This window comes from Cuculus canorus, chromosome 16 (assembly GCF_017976375.1).
Source record: "Cuculus canorus isolate bCucCan1 chromosome 16, bCucCan1.pri, whole genome shotgun sequence".
In the NCBI taxonomy this organism is placed as follows: domain Eukaryota; kingdom Metazoa; phylum Chordata; class Aves; order Cuculiformes; family Cuculidae; genus Cuculus; species Cuculus canorus.
The window spans coordinates 7,350,864-7,377,239 of record NC_071416.1 but is presented as its reverse complement, the minus strand read 5'-3'; the positions used below and the strand labels follow the sequence as shown (position 1 = coordinate 7,377,239).

Sequence of the window (26,376 nt, the reverse complement as noted above, 5' to 3'; positions counted from 1 at the left end):
TCACGTGTTTTTTCTTTGTATCAGTCCTTGTCACAGCAAATGATGCCAATTGTCTCTCACTGGCAGGAAAATTTGGTTGCAAGGGCAGAAGAACTGCAGTGGACGCAAGTCTACAGGGTGGAAGGAACAAGAGAGGGTGTGGGGGTGATTAACAGCCACAGAAAAGCCACAGATTGGGAAGAATCAACACCAATTGGGAAAATCAGCTGAATTTCAAGAGAGAGGCAGGAAGCTGATTTCATTGCCCTGCAATTGCCTGTCCCGAGCACAAGACATTTTGACCAGCTGCTGCACACTGGCCTGGGTACCAAAAGCCAGCAAGCACCCCCAAAACCAACCGCTCAAAAAGCCACAGACTCCCGAAGGAGAAGAGCGGAATCTCAGACCTGCAGAAACTGCCAATTTAAGAAGAAATGCAAACCTTGATTACAGCCCACGTCTCTTGCCAGAGAGAAAGGGAATGCTCCCCAACCAAACCATCCCTTCTGGTTGGATGAGGAAGAGGAGGATGGTCAGACCCCTTCCCAGTGTCAAAGCTGGTAATCAAGCTAATCACCAAACAAGCAGCCATGCTCTGTACTCCAGCGCTCTCCATTCATCATCCCATTTTCTCGCTGCAGTCAGTCTCTGATGCCTCATGAGATTAACAAACAAACAACTAAATCAATACAGTCATCTCGATCCCTGCAGGCCACAGGCTGTGAACCACATAACTTCTGCCTGAACGGAGTATGAGCACATGAGAGAGGCTCCCAAGAGAGAAGTCCAGCACTGTAGTTCTCAGCTGCCCAAAAATGAACACATGCAGACAGGGGAACAGGTCCACAGTGCCCTGGGAAAGAGATCCTGAGCAGGTCCCCCCTCTCCTACAGCTTCCTTCTTTTCTCTTTAAGCATTGTCAGATCCAGCCTTGACCCTCCCTGAAATCCAGGCACTGAAGGAATATTTTCACATTCCTCATGACAGGCTGGGAGATAATCTTATCTTATTGACTCGACAAGGGGTCTGCTCTACAAACATCAGCCCTCTTCAAAGATGGCCTCGGGCTCTTCGGTTCCTGTCAGTGGGGAACCTCGCCACAATCTCTCTGAAGCAGAGAGAAGCGTGTGTATGAGAATGAAAGTAAATGAGGTCTGAACAAGATTAACAGGGATTTAATTGAACTATGTGAACTGGAACTCGAGTCACGAGCTAGTTATTAGCCCATCTCAGGGGATTGTGCTGCTTTCACTGGAAGGGCACAAGGATGCATTGTGAGTGTGGGACAGCTCACGGGAACCGTGATGGCCACAGCTCTAGAGTTATGTCCAGAGAGGCAGAGCTACTTGAGCATGATCAAAAACGAAGCAAGGAATTCTCAACTCCCAGTCATATTTCTTCAGAACTGAGGCTTGGCCTGTTGAGGGAAAGGAACTTTTTAACAAATACAAGCAGAGGAAACTCAGCTCTGGGCCCAGCTCCTGGGCTTGGGGTGGCAGAGCAAGGTGCTGCCTGCTGGCTGGTATCTGGAGGCAGACCTTGGAAAACCTCCCCTACAATAAAAGTGACTTAATGAAGTCTTCAGCTGCCTTTGGGATGTTAATTACAAAACAGCCTGGAGAAAATTGCATGGGAATTAAAGGAGTCACCACACTAGTCCTTCTCTTGTTTTGGTTTTCTGGAGAGGGAACCAAGCTTGCCAGAGCTTGGCTACCACGCCGATCTTACCAAAATCACGAAGAGACACCAGAGAGCTCCACGCTCCAGCCACGTAAAACACAGCTACCATCACACACCGAAAGTCCACTGAAAATCCCCAGTATCAGTCTACAGAATCCTCATCTCATCTCATCCCCTGCTTGTATTATGAACACATGATGCCTTTATTATTGTTGTCTTCATGGAGCCAAAATCCCTCATGAGAGGCAAGTTAATTTAGTCATCACACTGTTTCCTCCTTCCTCCAGGAAGATGAAGCTGTACGAGGAGACAGTTTCCTACTTCCAAGTCAGATACAGATACACACATGCCTGACAGTATTAACTAACCAATTTCTCACAGATTGAAGGATCTGAAAGGCTTTTCCTTAATGTATCATTTTTATGAAGAGGTTATTTCTGTCCCTGTGTTTCTACAGTCTGGGAGTTCCGGCAGCTTTCTCAACGAACACATGGAAAGAGGCAGCACAAGTTGAAAAAGAGATTCTTTTTAAACAGTTTCTAACTGCTTTTATTAGACTTCAGGAGAAACTAAAACACATGGGATATCAGTAATCTCTAAAAGCATACTTTAAGTCCAGGTAACAAGAGCTTTCAAATAGATACAAAGCTGCTAGGAACAGACTGGGAAATTTATCTTAATCTTTCTTTTCCTTCAACAAAGCCCAATATCCACAACGTCTGCTTAGCAATGAGTAAGCCAGCCTGCAAAATCTCCAGGTGTAGATGTTGATGTGGCAGCCTGCTTTTCCAGGTGACAACCACACAGTGCCCACTACCAACTGGTTCTCAGCTGTAGAAGCACTGCTGTATTTTGGGTAACAGGGGTGCTACTATTTCAATAGCTGCAATTCCGTTAAAGCATTAAACCCCTCCTTTAGGTAACTTGCAGAAAGATGGAGTTGTTAAACTACTACCATCCTCATTCATTAGAATGTAAGAAGTGATCTGCTGTACCTACCCAGGGCAGTAGCAACGCTTTTCTTTCCCTTGCAGATCAGAGACAGGAGCACAGGTCCGTAATGGAAACTCACAGCACAATGTTGTTCTTTGCTGTTTGTGTGGGAGATTTTTCTAATGTTTCTTTGTATGGAGAACTCAAAGCGACTTCAGAGTGCTCCTGTCTCCCGTGCTTTGTTCTGTCCTCCTACTATTGCCTTTATATAGCTCAAAAGAAAAAAAGAGAGGAATGAGAAAATGCTGAATTAGAGCAGAACTCTAAGCTTGATTTTAAGTGGCGCAACTTGGTCTCAGCATTCTGGTTAAGAGAAGCAGAGAGCCCAGAGCAGGGAAGCAATGAGCGGTTAGAATCAAACTGGTACTGGGATCCACCTCTCTCACTCACTAAAAGCAAGAGTGAGCAGAGAACGTGGCCGTTCTCAGCACTGATGGTTCCTGTAAACGTGCTGCTCAGCTCCTGTTAGAGAAGCCACAGCACAACACCGCTGCCGTATCTGGGCTCATAGGGCATTCGTGAATTGAGGAATTGTAGTCTATGTATGCAAAAAGGATCTCAGACTTGCAGTCCTGCCAGAGAATCCTTTCCTTCAAAGCTGCTCTGAACCCTGGGTGCGCCTAAAAGAGCAGGTTCTCCTCCCATTGACTCATTCGTGATCAAACAAACCAAGATGTGAGCTGGCATCAGGAAGCTTGAGCTGCCCTACAGAGACTCTGTGGCTACGTCACCACCTATCTCTTCCCAGTCCTGTCTAGCCGTATTTAAATCTAATACCAGATTGTCCCTGGGCCTGGAGAGCCAGAGCCTGAAGGAACACAGTGGGTATGTCTCTTGCCATATAGTCATGCTACACAGCCAGCCTGCCACCCCTTGGATCTTAAAATACCACATTTCCTCAGGCTGAGATCTTATTTCCCTTCAGGAAGAATTCAGCAGGAGGAGATGCAGCAGACAACAGCAGGTAAGGATAGGAGGGAGTTTGCAAATGCCACTAACCCCAGCTGTGTTGAAACGGAGCACTCCAGACTCAGCTTGCTGGCAGGAGGGTTCATCAAAGGTACAGCGAGGCAGTGCTGTTCAATACATGACCAATGCAGCACTCAGACTCCTGCCTCAGAGCAGCTTTTCTCCAATATGCAGTACCTGGTGTTCCCGAGAACACTCCATTAGCACAGGTATTGAGTTCTGCACCTCCCACAATGAAATTGTTCCCTGATCTTTGCAGTCCCCACCACAGCCTCAACTTCCTGAAATGGACCAGCTTTCAAGGGTGGGAACAGAAAGGAAAAGTGTATGGGTGGGGAGTACGGAAAAGGTAGCTATGCTAGGGAAATGAAAGCTTTCATCTACAGCAGTCTGGAATCTGATGAGTTATTACCTAAAGAATTAAAGAATATGACAAAGACATTATTATTAAGCCATAAAATGCAGCTATGTATTTCAGACTAGATGACAACAGAGATGAATACAAAGCTGTGTAGTGTGGTATCCTTGATCCATTTGATCCCTCTGCCTTCAAAAAATACAACACAAACCGGTATCCAAAATAACAAACCCATGCTCCACCCTCCACAGGGACTTTACTACAAATCCTAGCCAGCGTGGACAACAAGGAGCAAGGACAACAGCTCTCTCTACCCATCAGAAATGACAGAAGTCACTTCAGTGGTAACTGACACATTAATCATGTCAAATAAAGTCCTGAACATGGGAAGTCCTTGTTGCTTGTAAGAAATCTATGGCAGAATCCTGCCCCTTCTGCTCTTCTCCTTCTCCTTTGTCCCCAAAAGGTAAAGCATGGCAATGCCAGAAAACCACTTCATACAGTTAGTTGATTTTGATGTAGTCTCCGAGAAAGCATGATTATAGTTGATTATTTTGTCTTTTGACGCTCATCGTTCATGGCTTTATCGTTTCTTTTTTGTTTCCTTCTTGGGTTTCTTGCTTATCTGTGGAGCAGTTGCCTTTGGCTTCTTCACTGTCTCTGAATTCTTAGGCTCAAAACTGTCCGAGTCCTACAAGAATCAATTAAGAAACAGTCAGTAAAATTTTTTTATTACAATTTGCTGACAGCTCACTTTGGGAATTTGAGTATAAGCCAAAGGAAGCAAATGCTGGGTATCTCTGTTGGAACACATCTATAATCAAACTGAGTCCACATTTAATGAGACTTGAGCAGCACCATCTCTGCTTCTTCTGCATGTGCTTTTTGATGAGTGTGAGTTTATGCACAGAAACAGCTTGTTACCAGAGAAGCTGCTAAAAGCTTAAGTGTTTAAAACAGGCTTTGGAGAAGAAAAACAAAACCAACTTTAAAGACAAGAAGAAAATCAAAACTAAATGAGAACTATTCAAATCAGGAAAAGGAGAAGATATCATGTAATCACCAGCATGTGTGGAAACATTCAGCAGATACTGCCAAGAATTAATCCTTATCATGTGTTATATCATGTTATCTGTAACACTGGAACAGGTTGCCCAGAGAAGCTGTGGATGCCCCATCCTTGGAGGTGCTCAAGGTCAGGTTGGATGAGACTTTGAGCAGCCTGATCCAGTGGGAGGTGTCTGTGCCCGTGGCAGGGGCGTTGAAACTGGGTGATCTTTAATATCCCTTCAACCCAAACCATTCCATGATTCTATGATTGTACAGGTAAGACACAAAAAAATATACCCCAAAACAGCACTAAGAATGTAAAGTTCAGAGCCTCTAAACCAAGCTGAAAATCCCAGGGGGGAATCGCAAGCAAAGCTGTCTTCACCTGGACTAACAAGGAATGTTTAGATACCCTGCCTGTTTCCTTCAGGGGAGATGACAGATAATATTTCAGCCATGGGAAATAAAGTCTAGTTGTCTTGTAAAAACACAAGGGAACAGAGCCAGTCTCATCTGAGAAAGCACACACATGCAGATTGCCTCCTTTCATTAAATGCATTTGAGTATAAATATTGCTTTCGCATCTTGGTTTCTATCAGTCAGAGTGTGCCAACTGGAAAAGGACACACAAAAAATGGCTGAGCAAGACGAGCTAGATTCAAGCTTCCAAGACAGTGCTGCAGATAATGGTGGGGGAGGCGAGCATCTGACAGAATCCTTTTAATCAAGGAGCTTGGTTCAAACGTCTCCCAAGTTACTGGGCTATTACGGTTCACATCTGTGTGGCTTTCCAAAGAAGGAGACTTGGCTAGCTTTCCAAAGGCTGTAATGGGCGCATGGGGAGCTGGCAGGCTCTGGAGAAATGGTGCACTGTGCAGTTATTACTCAGGGAATGCAGCGTGCTGCTGCTGTAACCTGAACACTGCTGCCTTCTAATGTTCAAACCAAGGTAGACTTCAAAGCCTGAAACCTCCAAGACAGAAGAGCTCCTCAATATCCTACCCAGACTCAAGCATCATTCCCAAGATCTGGAGGGGTAGCCTCTGGTGTTTACGGTCCTGTAAATTAGTCATATGGACAGTAAATCAAGAGGACAGTAAACATATGGAGAAAATAAAATGCAGGGCACAGCAAGATCAAAGCATGCTTGCAAACTTTAACAATAACAGGTTCTTGAGCTTTATAATTTTAATTGTGGGCTTGGTCTTCAGTTTCCCACTTCAAACTAAAGCTCTCACTTTTTTCAGCTTTGAAGAACCAGGCTACTTAGTAGTTCTGAAAAATTTACGAGGAGAATCTGTGGACTCTGACAGATGGGGCTGCAGAATAACGGTGCAAGCCTTGCAATGGCTCTGCATTATGAGCAGCAGCCACCCGCCCCATCTCCCTGCTAAGAGATGCAGCTCCGACAGCAGGACTAGCAGGAGGGAGCACACGCCCATGCCAGGGCAGCCGCACTAACCCAGTGCATCCCATCCACCAGCAGCTAAAACTGCCAGTGGTGAGGCGGGACACCAACTGTATCCTTCACACCATACCTCACCCTTATACATTCCCTTCTCCAGACAGACTGATTATTTCCATGCTTCCCCTGCACTAGAGGGCACAAACACAGCAATGAAGACAGCCTGAAAACAAATCTTCCCATGCTGAGCTGCTACTGAAAATACACCATAACCATACACGTTTAGATAAAATCTGTATCAAACCAGCATGCTCACAGCCTGATCATCAGCACTGTAATATCTGTCCCCAGCACCGCAGGCATGACCAAGCACATGGAGCTCTGCTATCAGGAAAACTAGGCGGATGCAGTCAACCTCTGCGGCCTGGCCTGGAGGAATTGGGAGTCCTGCAGCTCACCTCAGCCTTTCACTTCAGCTTTCTCCTGTAGTAACCACATCAAAGTAACCTCCCTTACCTGGCACAGGGCCGGGTATCAGTACTGAAAATGGCATTCCTCACATTAGAATATACTAGAAATTTCACCCGTAACTTGTTTCCAAAAGCTGGAAACAAGCTAGAGCCCAAATTCATTTCCCGTGCAATGGGGCCACCCTGCCTGGCACATAAGCAGGAGGATGACGATATGGGGTCAGGAACAGCAGGTACATTTAGCACAACTCGACAGTACTTCAAGTCACATTTTTCACTGATTACTTAGATATCCCAGCTCAGGTATTTGTTCCTGACTTTCTAGTCTGGGGGTAAATCACAAGACAAAAGGTGGAGATGGGAAAGCAAGAAGGAAGGAAAGAAAATGAACAGTGGAACTGTTACCAGTCCCAGGGACAGACCACCATGTCGCCATTAGCTACTCAGAGTTCCCTCCCATGCTATTTTCTCCAACTCTGCCCATCTGTATCAATATTAAGAGTGCTGCTTACTGTCTTATGGGACTTGGAAACTGGCAGGATTATGGCTAGCACACAGATAAGCTGGAAAATGGCTCCAAAGAACAGTCCGTAGCGTAGCACGTTCTCCATGAACGTGGGCTCAGGGATTTCAGGTGGGGAGAAATCGAGCTCTGAAGCCATTATGAGTGCTTCCTTCTTCTCCTCTAATGCTCTCAAGAAGACTGGTTACTAAAAGGAGGGGAAAAAGAGCAATTATTTGCATCATGCTTTCTGGTATTCACTTTCCATTACCAAAAAACGACAGACTACCACACGTGGGACTTTGCAGGTATCCTTGATCTACCGAACCAATAACAGGGAGAAATGAAAGTTGCCTTTTATTTGGATCCTTATCTTTTACCATCTGCCTACAAAACCCACCCTCAAATGCCACTATTAGTCCATTTGCAGGTGAGGAGAAGGCAATGAAATATGAACAATAGTCATGAAACAATAAGGGAAAGGCTTAATAAGCAAGAATACTCCTTGAAGTTGATTGTGCGTGCAAGATGATAACTATTCATTTTCACTTACATTGTATCTGTGGCCACAGCCTTGTTGTTTGGGATGGTGTAACAAATCCAGCTGCTGCCGAAACAAACCACACAGCAGGCAGATCTGTTGAAGACAGAGGAGTGAGTTATGTGTTTAAAGCTGAGCATGGCTTTAGTGGCCATTTACACCCCACACACCTTGTGATGGTCACACAGGTAGTTTGTGGCAGAGTTAAATATTGATCTACTAGGTCCCAAGCCAGTTCCTCAGCCATCAGCTCATCCTTTCTTCCTTCCTTTATCGTTTGCTAATGGAGTTGTCAATTCATTCTATGAATGACTAATGGCTTTCTACAATAACGCAGAACTCTCCTGCCAGAATTGCTGGAGCACGCCACAGATAGTCCCAAAAGGGAAATCCAATTAGTCTGAGATGCCATCAGAACTCAGCTGTGATTACCGTCTCACTCAACTTTCCTGACCTGCGTGGTCCTGGTGTGCACTTATTGAATCGGCACGGCTTATCGATACCTACAGCTCCCTCCAGTGCCGAAGCCTGGGGGTGAGACTGTGCTGCATGCATGTCTCAGCTGAACGGCAGCAATCTCCCTCCTAGAAATGATCCCCAAAGCAGGCTCTGCAGGAGATTTCAGGCCAGGAAGAGACTTCTACAATCTGCAGACGTGACCACTTCAGAAAGATGGAAAACAGAGTATAATTTGAGTAAAGTTATAGCTGGTAAATTTGAGAATGAATCAACAGCTCAGTGAGCTCTTGAGTGAGAGGCAGATCTCATTTGGGGACATGCTAAGAGGCATGATATACAAAATACAAGAAGTAGTTATTTTGTCTTGATTCAGCTGAAGTATGGGTTCTTATTTTGAGTTTTAAAGACAGGAAAAGATTCCCAGCTGTGCAGACTGCCAGCCATTGGAATACAGAGAGAAATCCCTGTTACTGGTGACTCAGAAGAGCAGATCAGACAAGCATTTGGCTGGGATGGGGTGTGGGTGTACTTAATCCAACCTTTGAATCAGGAGTTAAGAATAAGTGACCTCGTGTGGTCTTTTTCTGGCCTGTACTTCAGTGAAAGAATTTTTTTCAAATTCTTATTAAAATTCAATGAGCAACAGCTACCATGGGCCCTGCAAACAATGCTGGAATAGACGCTGGGCCACTCAGGCTCAGCAAATCCCAATGGAGACCCAAAGGCTGCACCAGACACACAAAGGTGTCAACAAAACACGCAAGAAAGTGCCTCCTTCCTAACTAACTTCAACTTTAAAAATGCCCCCTCCCCCCATCCACTAAGGCTCCTAAGGAAGAAGGAGAATCATGGGACACTTCACCCCTGAGCAGCGTTTTATCTCAACTAGGATATCTCTTGAAAACCTTATCCTTGCCCTACCCCTTCCTCAAACAGAGCAGGAAGGGATGTTGGTTCATTCCCATCCCAGAGTTTTCTCAGGACAAACTCCTACTGATAATTCTGATTCATACCCCTGAGGCACAACATACAAAAATAAACCAGAAAAGGAAACTGAAACAATGAAAACAAAACCCCTCCATCCTCATGTTCTCCCCTCCTCACCCCTTTCCATTTCACCTCCCTTGACGGCATTCTGTATTTTCTAACACATCTCAGGTGGCACAACCAGCATCAAGAGCTCTCACGCAGGCTGGCAGCAGCTGCCACTACCGTTTAATCACTATCCCATGAAATATGCTCAGAGAAGACCTGACATTGTGCTCCAACTAGTCATGGCAGCATGTCCTCACTTACACAGCAGGCAAACCAAGTTTGGACTGTTTGTTTTCCTGCTATCAGTGGACCTGAACAAATATTAGCAAAACCCTTCCCTCTTTTAAAACACGCCTGTGATTAACAAAAGGCTGAAACCCACACAGGCAAGGAGGAAAACCCTTACACAAAAGAGTAGGTTAAAGCAGAACAGTGGGGAAGGAGGGCTCGGACCCAAACCCAGGAATCACAAAATGAGTTTTCTCACTGAGAGAACAAACTCCTTACACACCACCTTGCAGTTAATTCAACAGGTCCCTGGATGATAATGAAGCCTTTTTCCCTGTTCCTGAGAAGCTAACAGTTTCATCACCTCTTCCTGTGCTAACACCTCTTTTCCTCCACAGGTATCAAACACCTTTTTCCTCAATCCTTCACCTATTAATGCGGCTACACTTGAAGTAATTCTTAAATTGCATTTGAAGACCGGTGCTATTTCAGACTGTGAGAGTAAGCTTCTCCCCATCCCTCCAGCTTACTCATCTGGTCTAACAGCAGCTACTGCCTGTCCCCACAGGCCTGGCCACCTCACTGGAACCTAACAGCACAAGTAAGTCACAAACAGTTGTGCTGCACTACAGGAATTGATTTTAACTCTCTGTTTAAAAATATTCAGTCTTGCCTCTATTGTGGTTCTACAGCCAGCTGGCTCCTCCAGAGAAAGGATCTGATCCTGTAGCAAAGCCAGAGCTGCAGCACAGACCCAGCGAGAGGCCACTCAGGCTCTCTGGTCACTGACACCACAAGAAGCTCATGTGGCTGTGCCCCTGGTGCAAGATCAGGCCCTGTGATAAACAACCATGTGTTTTCAGGACAAGGGCCATAAGCCAGCCAGCCCAGCAGAGCCAGGACAGACTCAAACCTTTCATCTTGTTGTCCTGTGGTTCCCAGCTGGCATCCTCAAGACTGAGCACTATGGAAGTAATTAGGGTAGGACAGAACACTTCAATAAATACATATGAGCTTGTTCTTGCAGTGGAAATAAAGAGCAACAGTATTGGTGCAGAACATGAAAGCTTCTGTCAAAGGATGAGGCACAGGAAAGACATGGACCTGTTAGAGCGAGTCCAGAGGAGGCCATGAAGATGAACAGATGGCTGGAGCAAATTCCATATGAGAACAGGCTCAGAGAGTTGGGGTTGTTCAGCCTGGAGAAGAGAAAGCTCCGGGGACATCTTATAGCAGCCTCCCAGTACTGGGCTATAGGAAAGCTGGGGAGGGGGTCTTTATCAGGAAGTGCAGGAACAGGACGAGGGAGACAGGTCTGAAGCTGAAAGAGGGTGAGATTGAGATAAGATACTAGGAAGAAGTGTTCTCCCATGAGGGTGGGGAGGCCCTGGCCCAGGTTGCCCAGAGCTGTGATGGCTGCCCCATCCCTGGAGGTGTTCAAGGCCAGGTTGGATGGGGCTTGGAGTGACTGGATCCAGTGGGAGGTGTCCCTGCCCGTGGCAGGGGGTGGAACTGGATGGGCTTTGAGGTCCCTTCACACCCAAACCATTCTACGATTCTATAAAAACCTCACGCTGGATTTCTGAGGTACCCGAGGAGGTGCTGGGATGCGAACTGGCCAATTCCTACCGCCCCAAGGGGCACCCGGCCGCCGAAAGCGCCCGCGGGCGAGCCCTCAGGGGCGGCGACACCCGCGACGCTGCTGCCGCTGCCGCTGCCGCCCCCGCGCCCGGGCCCGCGCGCCCCTCCCGCCACGAAGCCGGAGAAGGCGAAGCCAAAACCACCCCCGCTCCCGCGGCCCCGCTCACCGCCCTGCTCCGCCAGGCCCCGCCGTGCCGGAAGTGCTCCCCGCACGGCCGGAAGTGCTCCCATCCCGCCCCTAGCAACCGTCCGCGTTGCGCGTTGCTAAGGGCGGCCTGCGGCCCCTTCCCCCCGAAAGGCCTCTCGGCCTCAACACGAGGGTGGAACCTCTGGCACCGAGGAGCGCCCCGAGCAGTGCGAGAGTCCGGGCCCCGCAGCAGCAGTGCGGGCTTTCCGTCCTGGCAGGGTCTTCTTTATCTTCTTCCAAGGAGCGAGCGGAAGGAGGAGAGGAGATGGCCTCAAGCCGAGCCAGGGCAGGTTTAGAGTGGGTGTTAGGGAAAAAAAAAGGAAATAGTAGGAAATAGTAGGAAAAAATAGTGAACATTAGGAAAAAGTAGGAAAAGTTAGGAAAAAATAGGGAACATTAGGAAAAAATGGGAAAAAAATAGGAAAAAATAAGGAAAAATAGGAAAATTAGGAAATAATAGGAAAATTAGGAAAAAATAGGAAAAAAGGAAAAGTAAAAAATAGGGGAAAAAAGGGAAAATAAAAAAATTAGGAAAAATTAGGAAAAATCAGGGAAAAATAGGGAAAAATAGAAAAAATAGGAAAAAGGTAGGGGAAAAACAGGAAAAAGTAGGAAAAATTAGGAAAAAATAGGGAAAAATAGGAAAATGTAGGAAAAAACAGGAAAATAGGAAGAATTAGGAAAAAGAGGGGAAATAGGAAAAAAAAAGAAAATTTAGGAAAAATTAGGGAAAAATGAGGGAAAAAAGATAGCAGTGGAGTCTCCACCCCTGGAGGGGTTCAAAAAGTGTGTGGATGTGGCACCGTAGAAGACGGTTCAGCAGGCACGGTGGCGTTGGGCTGACAGTTGGAGCTCAGAGGTCCTTTCCAACCTCAGCGATTTCACGCTTCGGTGCTGTGCGAGGTTTTCATTTGCTCCTTTGAAGCGCTCTGGCGGCAACAGTAAATTTGTGCTCCTGGCTTTGCTCTTGTTGGGGGTTTATTTTTATTTCTAATGTCCCAATTGACTATCCAGCTCTGAAACGGAGATGTCTCAATGAGATAACCTGCAAAGGGAAAAATAGCTTGTGCTCTGGTTTGCTCGTTTGTGGTATTTAAAGAATCTGATTTGTTTTGCCCTTTTCCTAACCCTAAAATATCAGCAGTACCAGGTTAGTTTTGCTGTGGAGCTTTGTTATCAGAGACCTTAAATACTTTGGGTAAAACCCAATTGGTTACTTATCAATTGAGAGAGTAAGGGATGGCATTTGTAATAAAAGGATTTTCTAGTGTGCTACCGAGCATTTGAATTAAATGGGTATTAATGAAAACAATTTCAAAGTTTTTGAGCAATTGGATTAAAAACCTTTCATCTTTTATAGTGCAGAAGACTTTGCAGAACACTGGAAAACGTGCATGGCTGTGAATTGGAGACACTTGAACAAAGACGTTCTTCTAGCATAAAAATCCCAAGGAAAACGTTTCTCTTCAATAATGAGCAGAGCTTTCACTGCCCGTGGTGAGTGGCTGCACTGGCTCAGGGAGAAACCCAGTGCTCAGGAAGGCAGTGAAGACTGCCTTTCCAACTCCCAAACACTAATTATTTAGGACAAAAACACTGAGGAGGTCAAGTAATTTTGTGAAAGTGAATGCCAGGAGAGATTCCACCAGTGTGGATTAAATTCTTCCAAGCGGTACCAGTATGCTGGATTTGGTGCTGCTGCTGTCCACACGCACCTTCCCACAGTCTGAAGTTTGCAGGTGAAAATACAGGCATAAATCACAACCAGTCCTATCTGCTTTCTTCCTTTCTCCTCCTCTCCCCAGCAGAATCGGCACCGCTTGTTCTCAGCAGAAACAGGCAGGTGGGACCACTGGTCCCCAGAGGCTGCCCAGTGCTTCCACAGCAAAGCCAGGTGCTGTCCGGAACAGGCACTCAGCCTTGGAACGGTGATCAGGCTGCCTGTCTCTTGCCAGTCCCACACCCACCCACTGCTTTTGTCTTATGGTGAAACTATAAAAAGGAAGCTATTTCTAAAAAAAAAAAAAAAGGGAACATTTTTCCAAAGCCTGCGAGATGTGAGTGGGTTTCAAAGCTAAAATTGGTTCAACAAGCGGAAATGGCTATTTTGTCAGCACCAGATTCTAAGTAGTAACAGAGGCATGAATTCTGTCTCCAAATTCAAATCACCCGTAGCTTTTTTAGCTCTTTCTACATTCCTGCCATGGTTTGCATTACAGTGCTTCCTGCGTGCCGCAGCGGTGAGACCTGTTTGCTACCATTCCATGGGCATGTGCCATGTCCTTGTACACCAAGATCTCATTCTCAGGTTGCAGATTCTTATTCAACCAGGAAAAATTAGTAATAACTGCTTTTGTTTATCAGCCCTTAGTGGACCATGGCCTTCCTCACTCCCTTTCCATGTGTGGTAACACAGCTCACTCCGATTCTGTTTGTTATCAGAACTTTCAAAGCACTTTCCCAAGGCAAGCAGTAATGGCAGTGTTTGGATTGTGATGGGAAACCAAGCCACAAGAAATACATCAACCCACACTCAGCCTGCCCTGTGGGGATGAGGTGGTGTTGGGGGAGTTACTAGAGCCCTTTGAACAGAGGGTCGGTGTCTGCAGACCCTCTCCTAACACTGCCTCTCCATCTCAGAGCATAAAGGTCTCAGTGCTTCCAAAAACCAGGAGCAGGACCTTTGTGAGCCTGGTTACCACGAGTCAGCAGTGTTGGGACTGAAGCCTTGTTCTTTGAGCTGGCTGTAACTGCCATGTAACCTCCTAGCCAAGGCTCCTTTCCAAGATGAAATGAGAGTGGTGAGACCAAAGATGAACTTCTCAATTACTGAGATTCACTGCTGGCACTCAAGAAGTGTCTGCTGGGGTTGGAAGAGGAAGGAGACGGTATTTAGAGAGCCAGAAATTCACGAACCAGTAACTCTTAAAGCCTACAGCTGAGTGGAACATGCTGACATCTGGCTGAAACTCTTGGCAGTTCACTTGGGGGATGCTGAAGTGCTCCAGCAGCTCCACATGGAAACAAACAGAGCCAGACAGGTACGGGATCTATAAATGGATCTCACCCGCAGCACTCCTCAGGCCTCCTGACACATAAACATCTTGCAGGCTGCTGCCATTTGTTCCATTGTTGTCTCAGCAATACGTTAATATTTGAAGATTAAGTAGGCTTTTCTAGCAGGCTTTTAACTCTATGAGACAGTTCTTTCTGATAGTGCTTCCTTGCACATTTTAAATTACTGATATATTTTGTCTATTTTTAATCTGATCTCCTGCTTCAGAATCATTCTCACAGTGCAAACTGTGCTCTTGTCCAGAGGGACTCTTTCTTTGAAATTATTTTGATAAATATTTGTATTCAGCTTCCTCCCAATCTGAATCCCTCAAGGGAAAACTCTTCCCAGGAAATCTATTGATGTTCAAATGATTGAGTCTGGAGGATCTGAAGACCCAAATCCCAGCACTTTATCCATCCAAGGTGGGGAGACCAAATCTCTTATAGTTTTCTAATGTCAAATCTCCCCACACCTGCTGGGTTCAAGTTTTGAGTCCTCAGAAGAAGCTGGCAACATGAGCCAAAACTTGGCTTTCTCATCTCATTTTGTTTGCTTGCGTTTCACAGAAAGGATTGCATTTTTGGAGAGAACTCAGAAGTGAAAGTTACTGTGTATTCACCAGCAATGGACAAAGTAATTAAATGAATTAATTAAACTTGTTTATAATGTACCTTAGTTCTGTCACCTGCGATAAGACATCTGTACCAGAATGTGTCCCATCCTACCTCTAAGATGGCAAACCTAGGCAAAAAATATAACTTCTAATCTCAGGCAATTCTGTTTAGTTTACCATTAGGGCATTTGTGATCGGGTAGTCACCACCACATCTCACAAGTGAAAGCAAACCAGAGGAAACCATTGTGATGTGCTCTCTCAGGAGTGATGGGTTCTGAAGAAGCTGAGGACCAACAGCCGTTGTCTGTTCCTTTGGAGAAGTGGAGAAAAGCTTTTGATGACAAAACAAACATCCTGTATTCTCGGCTATTTGATGAATTACTTCTTACTGCCATTAGATTCAACCTCACAAGGTGAGCAGGACCGTTTCACATGCTGCTCGGCTTATCTGAAGCTACGTGTTGTGCAGCTGGAACAGACAGGGACAATTTTTTAAAGTATGGCATGGAGACCAGAGGAGGTAAAGCTAAGAGGAAGTCAGCATCTGGAAAAGAGCTGCGGGATCCTATCAATCCGTCCTTTGTCAGCGAAGGATTGGCACTGAAATAAAACTAGCTGGCATGTATTTCACCAAGGACCTTAGTTAGGGAGGTTAGGTCTGCATGGATGTGACTCCAAAATCCAGCAGTTCCAGCTGCAGAAGGTACCTGTGGCAGCTTGTACCTGGCTGTAGATTTTGTTGGGCTGCACTGGTGCAGGCTCTGGTTTTGGAGGCAAATTGACAGTCACCTACTGTGCACTGTTAACCTGCAGTGCTGATCTGTGGGAGGCAATTTGAGGACTACACGTCATTTTTGGGAGCCAGCAGATGCTGACCACACTAGCTGCAGTAGGGAGGAGAGGTGGGGAGAAAGAGGCAAGGTCACAGGGACAAATAAAGAGATATTCTAAAAAGAAAAAGCTGCTCAGTTTGTGAAGCAAGTTTCTCATTTATTGTGCCAAATTATTATTGATACTACTCCTAAAATGAAGTTCCTGTGAGAATTGCTGTCAAACAAACAGTACCTTTAGACTTTGAATGCCACTGATCCGCATGGAGCAGCTCTCAGGCTGCGAGAAGTGGAGAACAACAGCGAAAGTCACCTCCTGCGTGTGCAGATACCAGGTCTACCTGTGTGACCTCCCTCCTGAAGAACTGGCCAGGAGAACACAGACCATACTTGCCAGCTTAAATATACACTGCAACACAGATGGGTACAAAACTGGCTCTGAACAACATTGGATCCTATCACAGTTGGTAGCATCTTTGTCCAGAAACATTAGCAGCCAGAGCACTCATCATGGGACTCAAGCTGAGGCTGAACTGCTGGCAGCAGTGGGGATCACAGCCATTCCTGCTACAGGGGAAGTAGTCTCAGTAGCCAGAGGGGGAGCTCAAAAAGCCTGCTGGAGGAACTCCACAAATGACCCTTCTGGGTCCTGGGAAGATACAAAGGTTTTGACTAAAGCTGAGACAGGAAATCGCGGGGACAGAAAAGCTTTTCTATTTACGCTATTGCAGAGTTCCTAAGCTGTATACACCCTACAGACCCTGGAGGGGGTATAGAAATTTCTGCTGCCTCCTGCAATTAATCTGCAGTCATAAAGAGAGATTGGTGTTGTGTGAGTCTTGCTGGGTCCAGCTGTGCATGACAGGAACCCACCCTGGGCAGAGCAAGGAAACCCCTAGGACGAAGGAGCTTTACACAACCTTCTTTGAAAGCCACTCAGTAGAGATACAAATGCAGATCACAGCCCTCATAATCCAGGGTGGGCAGCAGGCAACTATAAACAAGTCAATTATAGGCTGATTCCCCTTGATCTGAGAGACATTTCCCAGTATCTTCCAGCAGCTCTGTGTAAGGCAGTGGGGCGGCTGGATAGAGAATGAGCTCAAAACCACACTATCAGATAATACGTTGATAGAGAGCTGGCTCTCGACTGGTTTAACAACACGGTCTGATTCATCGGTTAAGCCAGCGTAGCACCAAGACAGTGGAAGAAACATAAGTCATGCTGAAACATTGGTGCAACTGGCCTCACACATGAGAGAACACGAACAGATTGTTTCAAAAAAGCAAACAAAAATCCCTTGCCAATTTGCAGAGATGGTGTTTTCCAAAATGGAAAATCTGCTCTGCACTACCCATAAATCCCCTTCTCCAGTGTTTACGAGTAGATGATACACATGATATAACTCCCCGATTTGCAGGGCAGCGTCTCTCCTCGGTAACAGGCTGATGCCATTTCTTTGTACCACTGGAGGAGGGGAGTAGTTTTTGCTTCTCTTCACGTTATTGTTCTGTTTCTGGATCACACCACAAGGCCCCTGGTCAGCTGCTCAGTTCAGGGTCAGCTCAAGCTCTGGCTTTAGCCCATTCAATCCTTTTTCATGATTGATCTGTGAAGTGGTCTGGTCCTGATTTGATAGGAATGGGAGCGTGAGCCCTTGGAGCCCTCCAAGCAGGGAAAGCCCAAAGGCATCGGTGCACATCTGTCTAGGCATAAAGCCACTGTTAGTTAACTCCACAGAGCCATTTGTTGTGCTGAGCTCACTCAAGTCTTTCTGACTGCTTGGCTACTGCCTACAGAGGGCCCACAGTTTGGAAGGAGAATATTGCTTCACTAAGAGAGCCATAATCACAGCAGTGATTTCTTACCTTGGCAAGAAACAAAGGGACAAAGGCAGAGTCAGACCAGGGCTGAATGCTTTTGATTCACCGCACACAGAAGCAGCACCTCGATGTACACCAGATGCACTGTCCTTCCCTGCAATCCATCTCTGGCATCAATAGCTGCGATGAGTGCTCTGGTGCAAGGCGAAGGTATTCTGCAGCAGGCAGACATGAGTCATCTCACCTGCTGAAACTTCTTCCCACCATCGTGTCACACAAGCCCCAAGACAGGAAGGTCTGCGTCTCCATCAATTCTGGGCATTATGAAGTCAATATGAAAAAGTCTGGCAGGTGGAACTCATGCTGTCGCCTCCCTTTTAACTCCTCTGAACTGTCCCAGCCTTCTTGGCACCAAGGCTATATGTTCCTGTTAATGGGGCTTTCATAAACCTTGTTCCAGAATGAAAACAGCTGCCAGCGCACGCAGCACCCCAGGGAAGACCCTTGCCTTTTCCAGGGCACATGAACAGAGCAGGGCTCTCCAGCTGCTCCGTGTGCTTGATGTGAAGCTATGATATTTGCAAGGGACTGAAGCATGAACTACCCCGCTAACGCTAGCAGGCGTGAGTAACAAAGGAGAAGGGGGAAAAGTCTGATAATCAAAGAAAACAGCAAAAAGATAAACCTTTCTGAGCAGGCAGTGTGAGAAAATATTCATGGTAAACTGTCTCTCATTGTGGAGTAGGAGGAAAAAACGCAGTCGCAAAAGGAAAGACAAGTTTACCTTTCAAAGCAAATTTATCATTCACTCAGCCAGGTTACTGTTATTATTTGCTCTTCACTCTTTGAACAATAAAGAGAAAGCATGCAAATGAGCCTCAACTACAGCGGTAATCCTCTCCCCACAACCTCCCTGCCTTCGTCCTTGCACACACAAAAAAAGAGGATGCTAAACACAGCCTTTGAAATTCAGGAGGATAATTGATTCTCTGACGGTAGAAGCCCACAGGACTCCTGAGGGAGCACAGGTATAAAAAGAGATGCACCTCCCTGGCAGCCAGAGGACAGCTGGCCGGAGATCCGAGAGTGTCCTCCCTGCTCAGCACACGTCCCAGGTCCTACCCAGGCTCTGCACGGAGGGGAACAATCCAGCAGGGCTCACAGAGCAGCTCCAGAGAAGAAGTTGCATTTGCAGCAGGGGAAGGAAACACCTGAGCAGGAGCCGATCTAGGAAGCACCTGTTTTCTGAGGGAACGGTAAGTGTGAGTCTCTGCATGTGCATTTTACAAGATAACGTCTAGTTAGAAATTGGAGACAAAGTAAACTGAAATGCAATCGAAGCTGGCATCAGTAATTGGCTTTGCCAGGTGCAATATCCTTTCTATCATACGAGACTTTTTGTACCAAGTTACAGAATAAAACCATAATTGAACTATAGGATAAATGCAAATTGATAGAATAATACTATAACTGAACCTTGTAAAAATATGCTGGACATTTACCAGCTATAGCACGGTTTTCCTCTTTTGCTCTGCTGCTGCGAGTTCCTTTCACCCTGGAAAATGAACGCTGTTTTACTCACCCATCAATAAAACTGTGTTTGAGCCAAACCAAAGTGTGAGGAGAAAAGCAACAGTGTGTTATGGATAACGCGAAGCCTGCTACAGCCCGGCAGAAAAAGGCACTTAAAAGGATTTCTACTTTTCTGACGTAGCATTTCATAGTATAAAATCTGAACTTTATAACAATCCGGCACAGTAAAAGCTTTTTTTTTCCTCTACAGAGTGGTATTTTTAAGGCTGATCAGGTTAAGGTTTCAGAAACAGTAATAGTTCTCATCTCTCCAACATCCCTGTCACAATGCTGCTGTTAGCGCCGCACAGGATGGAACGAAGCTATTGCGCTTTATCTGTTGGAATGGCGCTAAAAGCTCTTCATCTTAAGGGGAATTTATTTATTAATCATTTTCTCACATGCTGCTAGGATGGAAAGTAAGGTGTCCTTCACCTCAGGAGAATTTCGAAAGGGACAAGGTTTTGAAGAGCTGTCGAGCTGCCTGTACATAGCGTACAATTCAATTCCCCGGCTTCTCCCCTGAAATAGCAGACACTTCAGGGAAGGGGTGGATAACTTTCATTTTAGGCTCCTTCCCGAGGGAGAAAAGCAAACAGAAATGCTCGAGAAGCAGACTGTAGAGAAGGGAGAGAAGACAAAGCAAGAATAAGGAAGCAAAGCAAAACCAGAAACTGAAACAAAAATTATTGCAAAGGAAGTAATAGCAGAGAAGAGGGAAAAAAAAATCTCCAGGGGACAAAAAGTGGTTCTGGAGGAAAACCCATCATTCAAAGAAGAGAAACCAGATACAGAAAGAAAGTGATGATCAGGGCTGTATCCTAGGAAGAAAAAGAGGGAAGCAGACAACATTGGGCTAGGGTTTCTTTTAATTTACATTGATATTTCACTTCTCAGCTCACACAGCAGCTCCTGGCACTGATTAAATCTCCTGGTTGGCACTTTCTATAGATGCTGGTGCCACAGTCTCCTGATACCCCCTGGGCAGATGCTTTGCATCACCTCTATATAGAAAAAGATCTGATTTGGGATATGTCTTGGAGATATTGAGGGGGGCGAGGCACAAGAGAGGCAGGCTTTTTCAAACGCAAATGAAAAAGAAGAAAACAAAGAACCATGCAGGAAATTTGTCCTAAAACCATGAGCCCTGTAAGTCTCTTAGAATCAGTTTTTTGCTCCTCTGATTACTCTTTGTGTCTCTGCAGGGCCAGAGTGGTGCTGTAAGAGACCAGATCTCAGGGGCAGGGGATGCCACCTTTGTGTCTGCAAGAAGCTCTTGCTGGAGCCTGGAGCACCAGCGCTGCTCCCAGCGGAGCAGACGGGGAAGCTGCTGGTCCCTTGGCTGGGAGCACAAGCAGCTGGAAGCAGGGACAGGGCTGAGAATGAGCTTGTGATAAAAAACCCCATTTTTTTTTAGTGCTCCACCTTGTCCACATGTGTCCATGCACTTCTGTTACTACCACTAATTCCATGGTATCAAGACTGGACCCACTCACATGAACACTAGTCCTTAATCAGACTTTCCCTCTCAGGAGAGCAGACAGCTATGGCCAAGCTCACTGCTGCTGTTTCCCATCAGAATGGTCCCCCCTTCCACCATCGTCATCAGTAAAACCCACTGCTTGGAAAGTTCGCTTGGGAAATTAGAAGGTGAACCAAACCCTTCCCATTTGGAAACTGCTCTTTTTTGCAAGACAGTATTGTTATACATTTGAAAGGTTTTGGGGAAAAAAAAAAAAGTGATTTCTTTTTTTCTCTTTTGGAGATCAAACATCTTTGTGCTCTTTTCTTGTGTAAAATAAGACAGGGAACAGAGAAACTTGATATTGTAAAGATTTCTATCCACATTCTTAAAGAATCTTTTTTGAGCAAAAAATCAATCGCTTTAAATCAAAACTCAGAAAGAGATGATGCTGAAATACCTTCCTCTGTCCCTCTCTTCCAATGACAAAAGCATCGTGCTCAGCTCCGGAGGGTGTTTGACCTCAGAGGGCTCTGTCTTGAGTCACTCGCAGCACTCCAGCCAACCCCGAGGATGCTGAGCACTGCAGCCGCGTTGCAGGGCAGACACACACGGCTCAAATCCACCTTGCCTCCCACTGAAGCGGGTGGGAGCGTGGGCACCTCGCTGAGCACTCGGGAGGCTCTTTCCACACAGTTCTGCTCTCCTAAAGGCCCCCCATACCCAAACACGATGACTAAAGGAGCAGCCGGTGTTTTGTTCAGGCTAATCAAGCTCAGCACTGTTGTCTCCAGTGAGTGGGTTTGCCAGGGTTACCTCTTGGCTTTTGGATTTCTCTGTTTTTCCCTGATCCCTGGCCAGCCAGCAAGGCAGCCCAGTTGGCTGTCACACACTGACCCGTGCCGTACAGCCACGTGAGCAGACACACATCTCTAGGAGAGATCCCAGGGCTGGTCACGGACAGTCCTATTGCTTTTGACAGCCTCTGCTAACTGCTGCCTGCCTGCTTCCAGCTGCTCCTACATTGGTGTTCACAGCCTTGTGGTGGTCCCCACCACAGCCTGAGAGCTCTCTTGCAACCACAGTGCAGGGACAGGTCAATAAGGGGGTCCCACAGCATGAAACACAGCTGATCAGCCTTCTCAAACCAAGGGAGGCACCGGCTCCCCGAGGGGTCACACAGCCACTGCCTTCGGCAATAGCATGCCCTAGCAAAGGCTTTGCCACATTAAGGCATCTCTGCATCGAGAAACAGCATAACCACAGACAAGGAGGCACATTTCCAGTCCCTTTGCACCTGTAAGTGAGCAGTGGGGCTGAGAACACAAAAGTGCCACTTGGCTTCCCTCCCTGGCACTGAGCACCTCACTGGCGCTGACTCAGATCGCTCTGCATTTCAGGTGACCCCAAAGGGTGGAAGATGCTGGATAAAGCCACCCTGCTCCTCTTTCTGCATTTAGTCGCATGCTCCATCTCCTCTCCTCTCTACCCAGCTCTCAGGTAAGCTCCTGAGTGTTTCATCCATGCTGTTACTCCCTGCCTCATCCCTGACCTTGAGCAAAATAAGCACGTGCCAAATTAAGGCTGCCATCACTTCTGAAATCAGATGAACTGTATGCACATTGGTAAACCTACTTCTTTACCTTGGCTTAATTTTTGGGAACACTGCTAGCATAGAGGTGTTTTCCAAAGAAGGCAGGTACCTGACATGGAATATTTCAGCCCAAGTAGTTGGTTTTATAATTGAATGCTGTGTCTTATAAAGGGAAATCTGGCAACCTCCAGCCAACCAGCATCTCCATCTCTACCACTGATTAAAATTTGTGCCAGCAGGCCACCTGCATTGAAATCAGAACTGCAGATATTCTACTACAGGAACTTAAGAGCCACCTATTAATATTTCAAGTATTTCCTTGTCGACTGTTAGAAGTTGTAACATTACTTCCTACCACTACAAATCAATGGAAGCACAAAATTGGGTTCTATCATGTGGATTTACAATGTCTCATAGAAAATGCTTTAGTCTTGGGCCAAAGCCATAACAATACCAGAACCACTGGAATTTTGCTTGAGGATGCTGGGAGCTCAGCGAGGGGGAAAGCGTGTTCGGGGCAGCTCTATCAACCATCTTCTCACTGCTGAAATAGCTTCAGGGCAGTTTCTAGCTGGGAAGAGTGACAGACAACAGTTATGATGTTACTGATGAGATGAGGATGGGAAAAGGAGAAAGAGCAGGAGAATAGGGAGTAGTGGTCAAAGACACTGATCCCCAACTGGCAACTGAGCACATCTTGCAGTACACCTTGGGTTTGTCTTGCAGGTACAGCCCAGGGCCAATGAGCCACAACCCCTCAGCAGAGGAACAGGATGAAGAGGGTTTGTTAACAGACCCCTCTGAGAAAAGGTTTGTACCTCACCTCTCAGCCCACTGTAGCTGGTTACAATCTTCCCCCAGCCCGGGAACAGGTCACTTAGTCCCACCAGCACCACAAAGTCCAGGCTCCAGGGGTAGAACCCAGCTGTGCCCTGAAACTAGAGCAGAAGCCTGGGACTTCACCATCACCCATGTCCAGCGCCAAGTCCTGCTGTCACCCAGCAGCAGGGATGTGCTGACAGGGGCAGGGGCACAGGCCCAGTGCTCCTGCAGGGAACGTAATTTTCCACCGAGCTCTGGGAATCCATCTGTATGGTTGTTAGAGCCTCTCCTTTCCATCCCTGCCAGGAGATGGAGGATGGTTATTGCTGCCTGAAGCACACAGGACTAACCTTCACAACAGTGGGGATCAGCCAAGCAGCTTGTGCTTCCCTTACCTGTGGATTTTAGAGAGCCTGGCTCTGACCACAGGCTAGAGACCTGCTAGAGGTCCCTGCCACCCTGTCTCGGACACAGCCCTCCCAGGAGGTGACAGCGCTGCTGCAGAGCACAGGAATATCCCAGCCCCAGCTCTGCAGACCTCTTCCAGCCTGTGGCTCTCCTCCTCCTTTCCTCTGGTTCTCTGACCTCACCTGCGGTTTGCAGGTTTCTCCTTGCTTGTTTTAGCATGGATACCGATTGATAGATGTTGTATTTCGCCTGCTGCCTGTCAGGGCTGAGCTCCCTCCCATCCTTTTACCCTCCAACACTAACGCAATCCAATACCAAGAGGCATTTGCTGCAGCCACCTGCCCCTGCTCTCAGGAGTCCTACACCTGGTATATTCTGACATCTGAAACACCTATTTCTCACCAGGGAGGTTCGTTGCTAGCTCAGAAAGCACACCTTCTGCTTGTCTTTCACCCCTAGGATACAGCGCCATGCTGATGCCATTTTCACTGACAACTACCGAAAATTCCTGGGGCAGATTTCCGCCCGCAAATTCTTACAGACCATCATTGGCAAGCGGCTTGGGTAAGCCACAGCGTTTTGCTGTCCTAGGGCTAATGTTTTGCTTATTATACTCAGCAGTTTCTTTCATGCACGTAGCAGAAATAGCTGCCTTTCACTGCAACAGAAGCAATCTCTCCTGCTGTTCCACATCCCAAAGGGCATCTTGCATCTCTGCGTCACGGATCCCCCTAATCACAACTATCATTAAAGAGCTTAATTAATCCTTTCCTCTGAGGCTGTGTCAGATCAGTTGAGAGCTCTACCATAATATCAACAAGCAATAATATTTGCAAATATTAGCTGCAATGATCCTTTGCTGGTAGGAAACAGTCATCTCTGGCCTTTTCACTACCACTCAGGCAGCTTTGGCTACATAGATCAGCCACTGCCACTAAATAAGACCAACTAGTCAGATGTGAGCCAGCTCCAATCCCTCTCCTAACATGGCAGCAAGTACAGCTGACCAGTTTCTTCCTGAAATTAAGCAGAATGGCCCCAGACTGAGTCCCAGCACCTGCTGTGCTGCTCAGCCTGAGCCAAACTTTGAGTGACAGAGTGAAAAGCACCTCTGAATCAAAGATGTTTCTCATCTTTGCATAACAGAGGAGGTGAGAGCAGACCAGGAGAACGGGTGCACGGGTTTCTGACAAGGCGCCAGTCTGACAGCATCCTGATGGACAGCCGCTACCACCAACAAATGGAACTGAGGGACTTCCTGGGAGCCATTCTGCAGAATCAGAGGTAGGTGGGAATCAGTTCATTATCTGCTCACCACGGGAATAAGACAAGTTCCTTATTGCTGTCTGGCTTCCAGATATGGAGGTAGATATGAAGCTACTGGATTAAGTATTGTGTTTCAAGTACACCGAGAGAAAGAATAAATCTCCTACCTGACCCCACAATCCAGCCCTTCCCTTACGTGGGCAAGTAGAGTGCAGATAAGGAACAGCCCATCCTAAGTCAGGCTGCACACGCTGGCACATCACTCCTCATTCAGTAAAACAGCAACAGAATAAAGAATTTCTGTCTCAATCATGATTATGCCATCACTGGTCTGTTCTCTCCTTCCACAGGCCCCAGGACATCAACAGCAGCCGGTTAGAAGGCCTTCCCAGCACCCTGACTAAGCTCATGTAAATACCTCTCCCATTTTCATCTCATGCTCTGGTGAGTACCATTCGCTGCTCAGTTCTGTACCCATCATACTGCTGCTGCACCGCTCAAACAGGTTGAAGGTTCTCCATCAGCAAAGCCAAATCTCACTGCTGTCCATGAAAAAGGATGCTTGCTGCAATTTAAGAGGAATAAAACTCCAAATCAATTTTGTTAAGTACTTAAAGTCCTATTAGCCTGAACAGATAGACCATGAGTGTTGTGAAGCTGCATGTGGATGTCCGGGAACAGGCTTGCAGCAGGCAAAAGCTGCCTTGTAAAGCTATCTGAGACTGTGTGCCCCAGTGTCTAAGCTAGACTGAAGGCAGAGGAAAGCCTCTCCTCAGGAGCAGAACCCGCCTCTAGATCCCTGGGACATTTCAGGTTTTCCCTGCACTGAATAGAGAAGAATTCTTACTGTTTTCTGTACCCCTCACCCTTGAAAGTGGTCACTTGGAACTTGAATTACGCTCTAAATCGTGCCAGCCCTGGAGTGTGAGAGCAAGCAGACAGTTCATCCTTGGCAATACTTTTGCTCATACCAACGTCAGTTGTACTGTTTGAAGCAGCTTCCTCTTACTCCCCTGTCCCACAGTAATGAACCCTGCCCAACCCTGACCAGCACAATATAACGAGGTGCGGAGAGACCTGTGTGCATGCTAAACAAAAACAGGGCTGGGGAGAGGGAGAAGATCAGAACTTAGATAAATCGTGCCTACGGATTCAACTGGGAGAACATGGCGTTTCAGCATTTCTTGCCATGCTTGACTTGGTTACCTTTCCACAAATAAGGTCAGCCAGGAAAGGTCCACAAAGAATGAAAAAACCCCAATACTCTGTGTCCTCACAGTTTTCTTGTAATTCTCTTTTTTCCTGCGGCTGCCGTGAAGAATTCAGAGCTCCTGGATCTCACTGTACAGTAGGCCCTTCACAGCAATGAAGACATTCTTGGATGTGACCAGCTGGAAACTGATGCATACACTCCTCAGACCCATCTAA

The 26,376-nt window shown here is 46.6% G+C and overlaps 2 protein-coding genes across 2 annotated transcripts; one reads left to right on the top strand and one right to left on the bottom strand.

Moving 5' to 3' along the window:
- Window positions 1-2,203: 2,203 nt before the first annotated feature.
- Window positions 2,204-11,551, bottom strand: MANBAL (mannosidase beta like). The gene is made up of 4 exons (XM_009558372.2): window positions 11,478-11,551; window positions 7,960-8,043; window positions 7,417-7,614; window positions 2,204-4,670 (listed from the first exon to the last, which is right to left on the bottom strand). The coding sequence occupies exons 3-4, from the start codon at window positions 7,564-7,566 to the stop codon at window positions 4,563-4,565; spliced, it is 258 nt and encodes an 85-aa protein (XP_009556667.2). The 5' UTR covers window positions 7,567-7,614; window positions 7,960-8,043; window positions 11,478-11,551; the 3' UTR covers window positions 2,204-4,562.
- Window positions 11,552-18,945: 7,394 nt separating this feature from the next.
- On the top strand, window positions 18,946-26,355 carry GHRH (growth hormone releasing hormone). Its single transcript, XM_009558387.2, has 7 exons — window positions 18,946-19,080; window positions 22,259-22,358; window positions 23,179-23,262; window positions 24,142-24,246; window positions 24,829-24,966; window positions 25,299-25,392; window positions 26,268-26,355. Exons 2-6 carry the CDS (start codon window positions 22,279-22,281, stop codon window positions 25,360-25,362), a joined length of 471 nt encoding a protein of 156 aa, XP_009556682.2. The 5' UTR covers window positions 18,946-19,080; window positions 22,259-22,278; the 3' UTR covers window positions 25,363-25,392; window positions 26,268-26,355.
- The last annotated feature ends 21 nt before the right edge of the window (window positions 26,356-26,376 follow it).

Excerpts from the sequence above, each read along its gene's own strand:
- MANBAL (XM_009558372.2), bottom strand. The coding sequence starts at position 7,566 with ATGGCTTCAGAGCTCGATTTCTCCCCACCTGAAATCCCTGAGCCCACG. Across the intron at positions 4,671-7,416 it reads TTTCCAAGTCCCATAAGACA|GACTCGGACAGTTTTGAGCC; the intron begins GTAAGCAGCACT and ends TGATTCTTGTAG.
- GHRH (XM_009558387.2), top strand. The coding sequence starts at position 22,279 with ATGCTGGATAAAGCCACCCTGCTCCTCTTTCTGCATTTAGTCGCATGC. Across the intron at positions 24,247-24,828 it reads ATCATTGGCAAGCGGCTTGG|AGGAGGTGAGAGCAGACCAG; the intron begins GTAAGCCACAGC and ends TTTGCATAACAG. Across the intron at positions 24,967-25,298 it reads GCCATTCTGCAGAATCAGAG|GCCCCAGGACATCAACAGCA; the intron begins GTAGGTGGGAAT and ends CTCCTTCCACAG.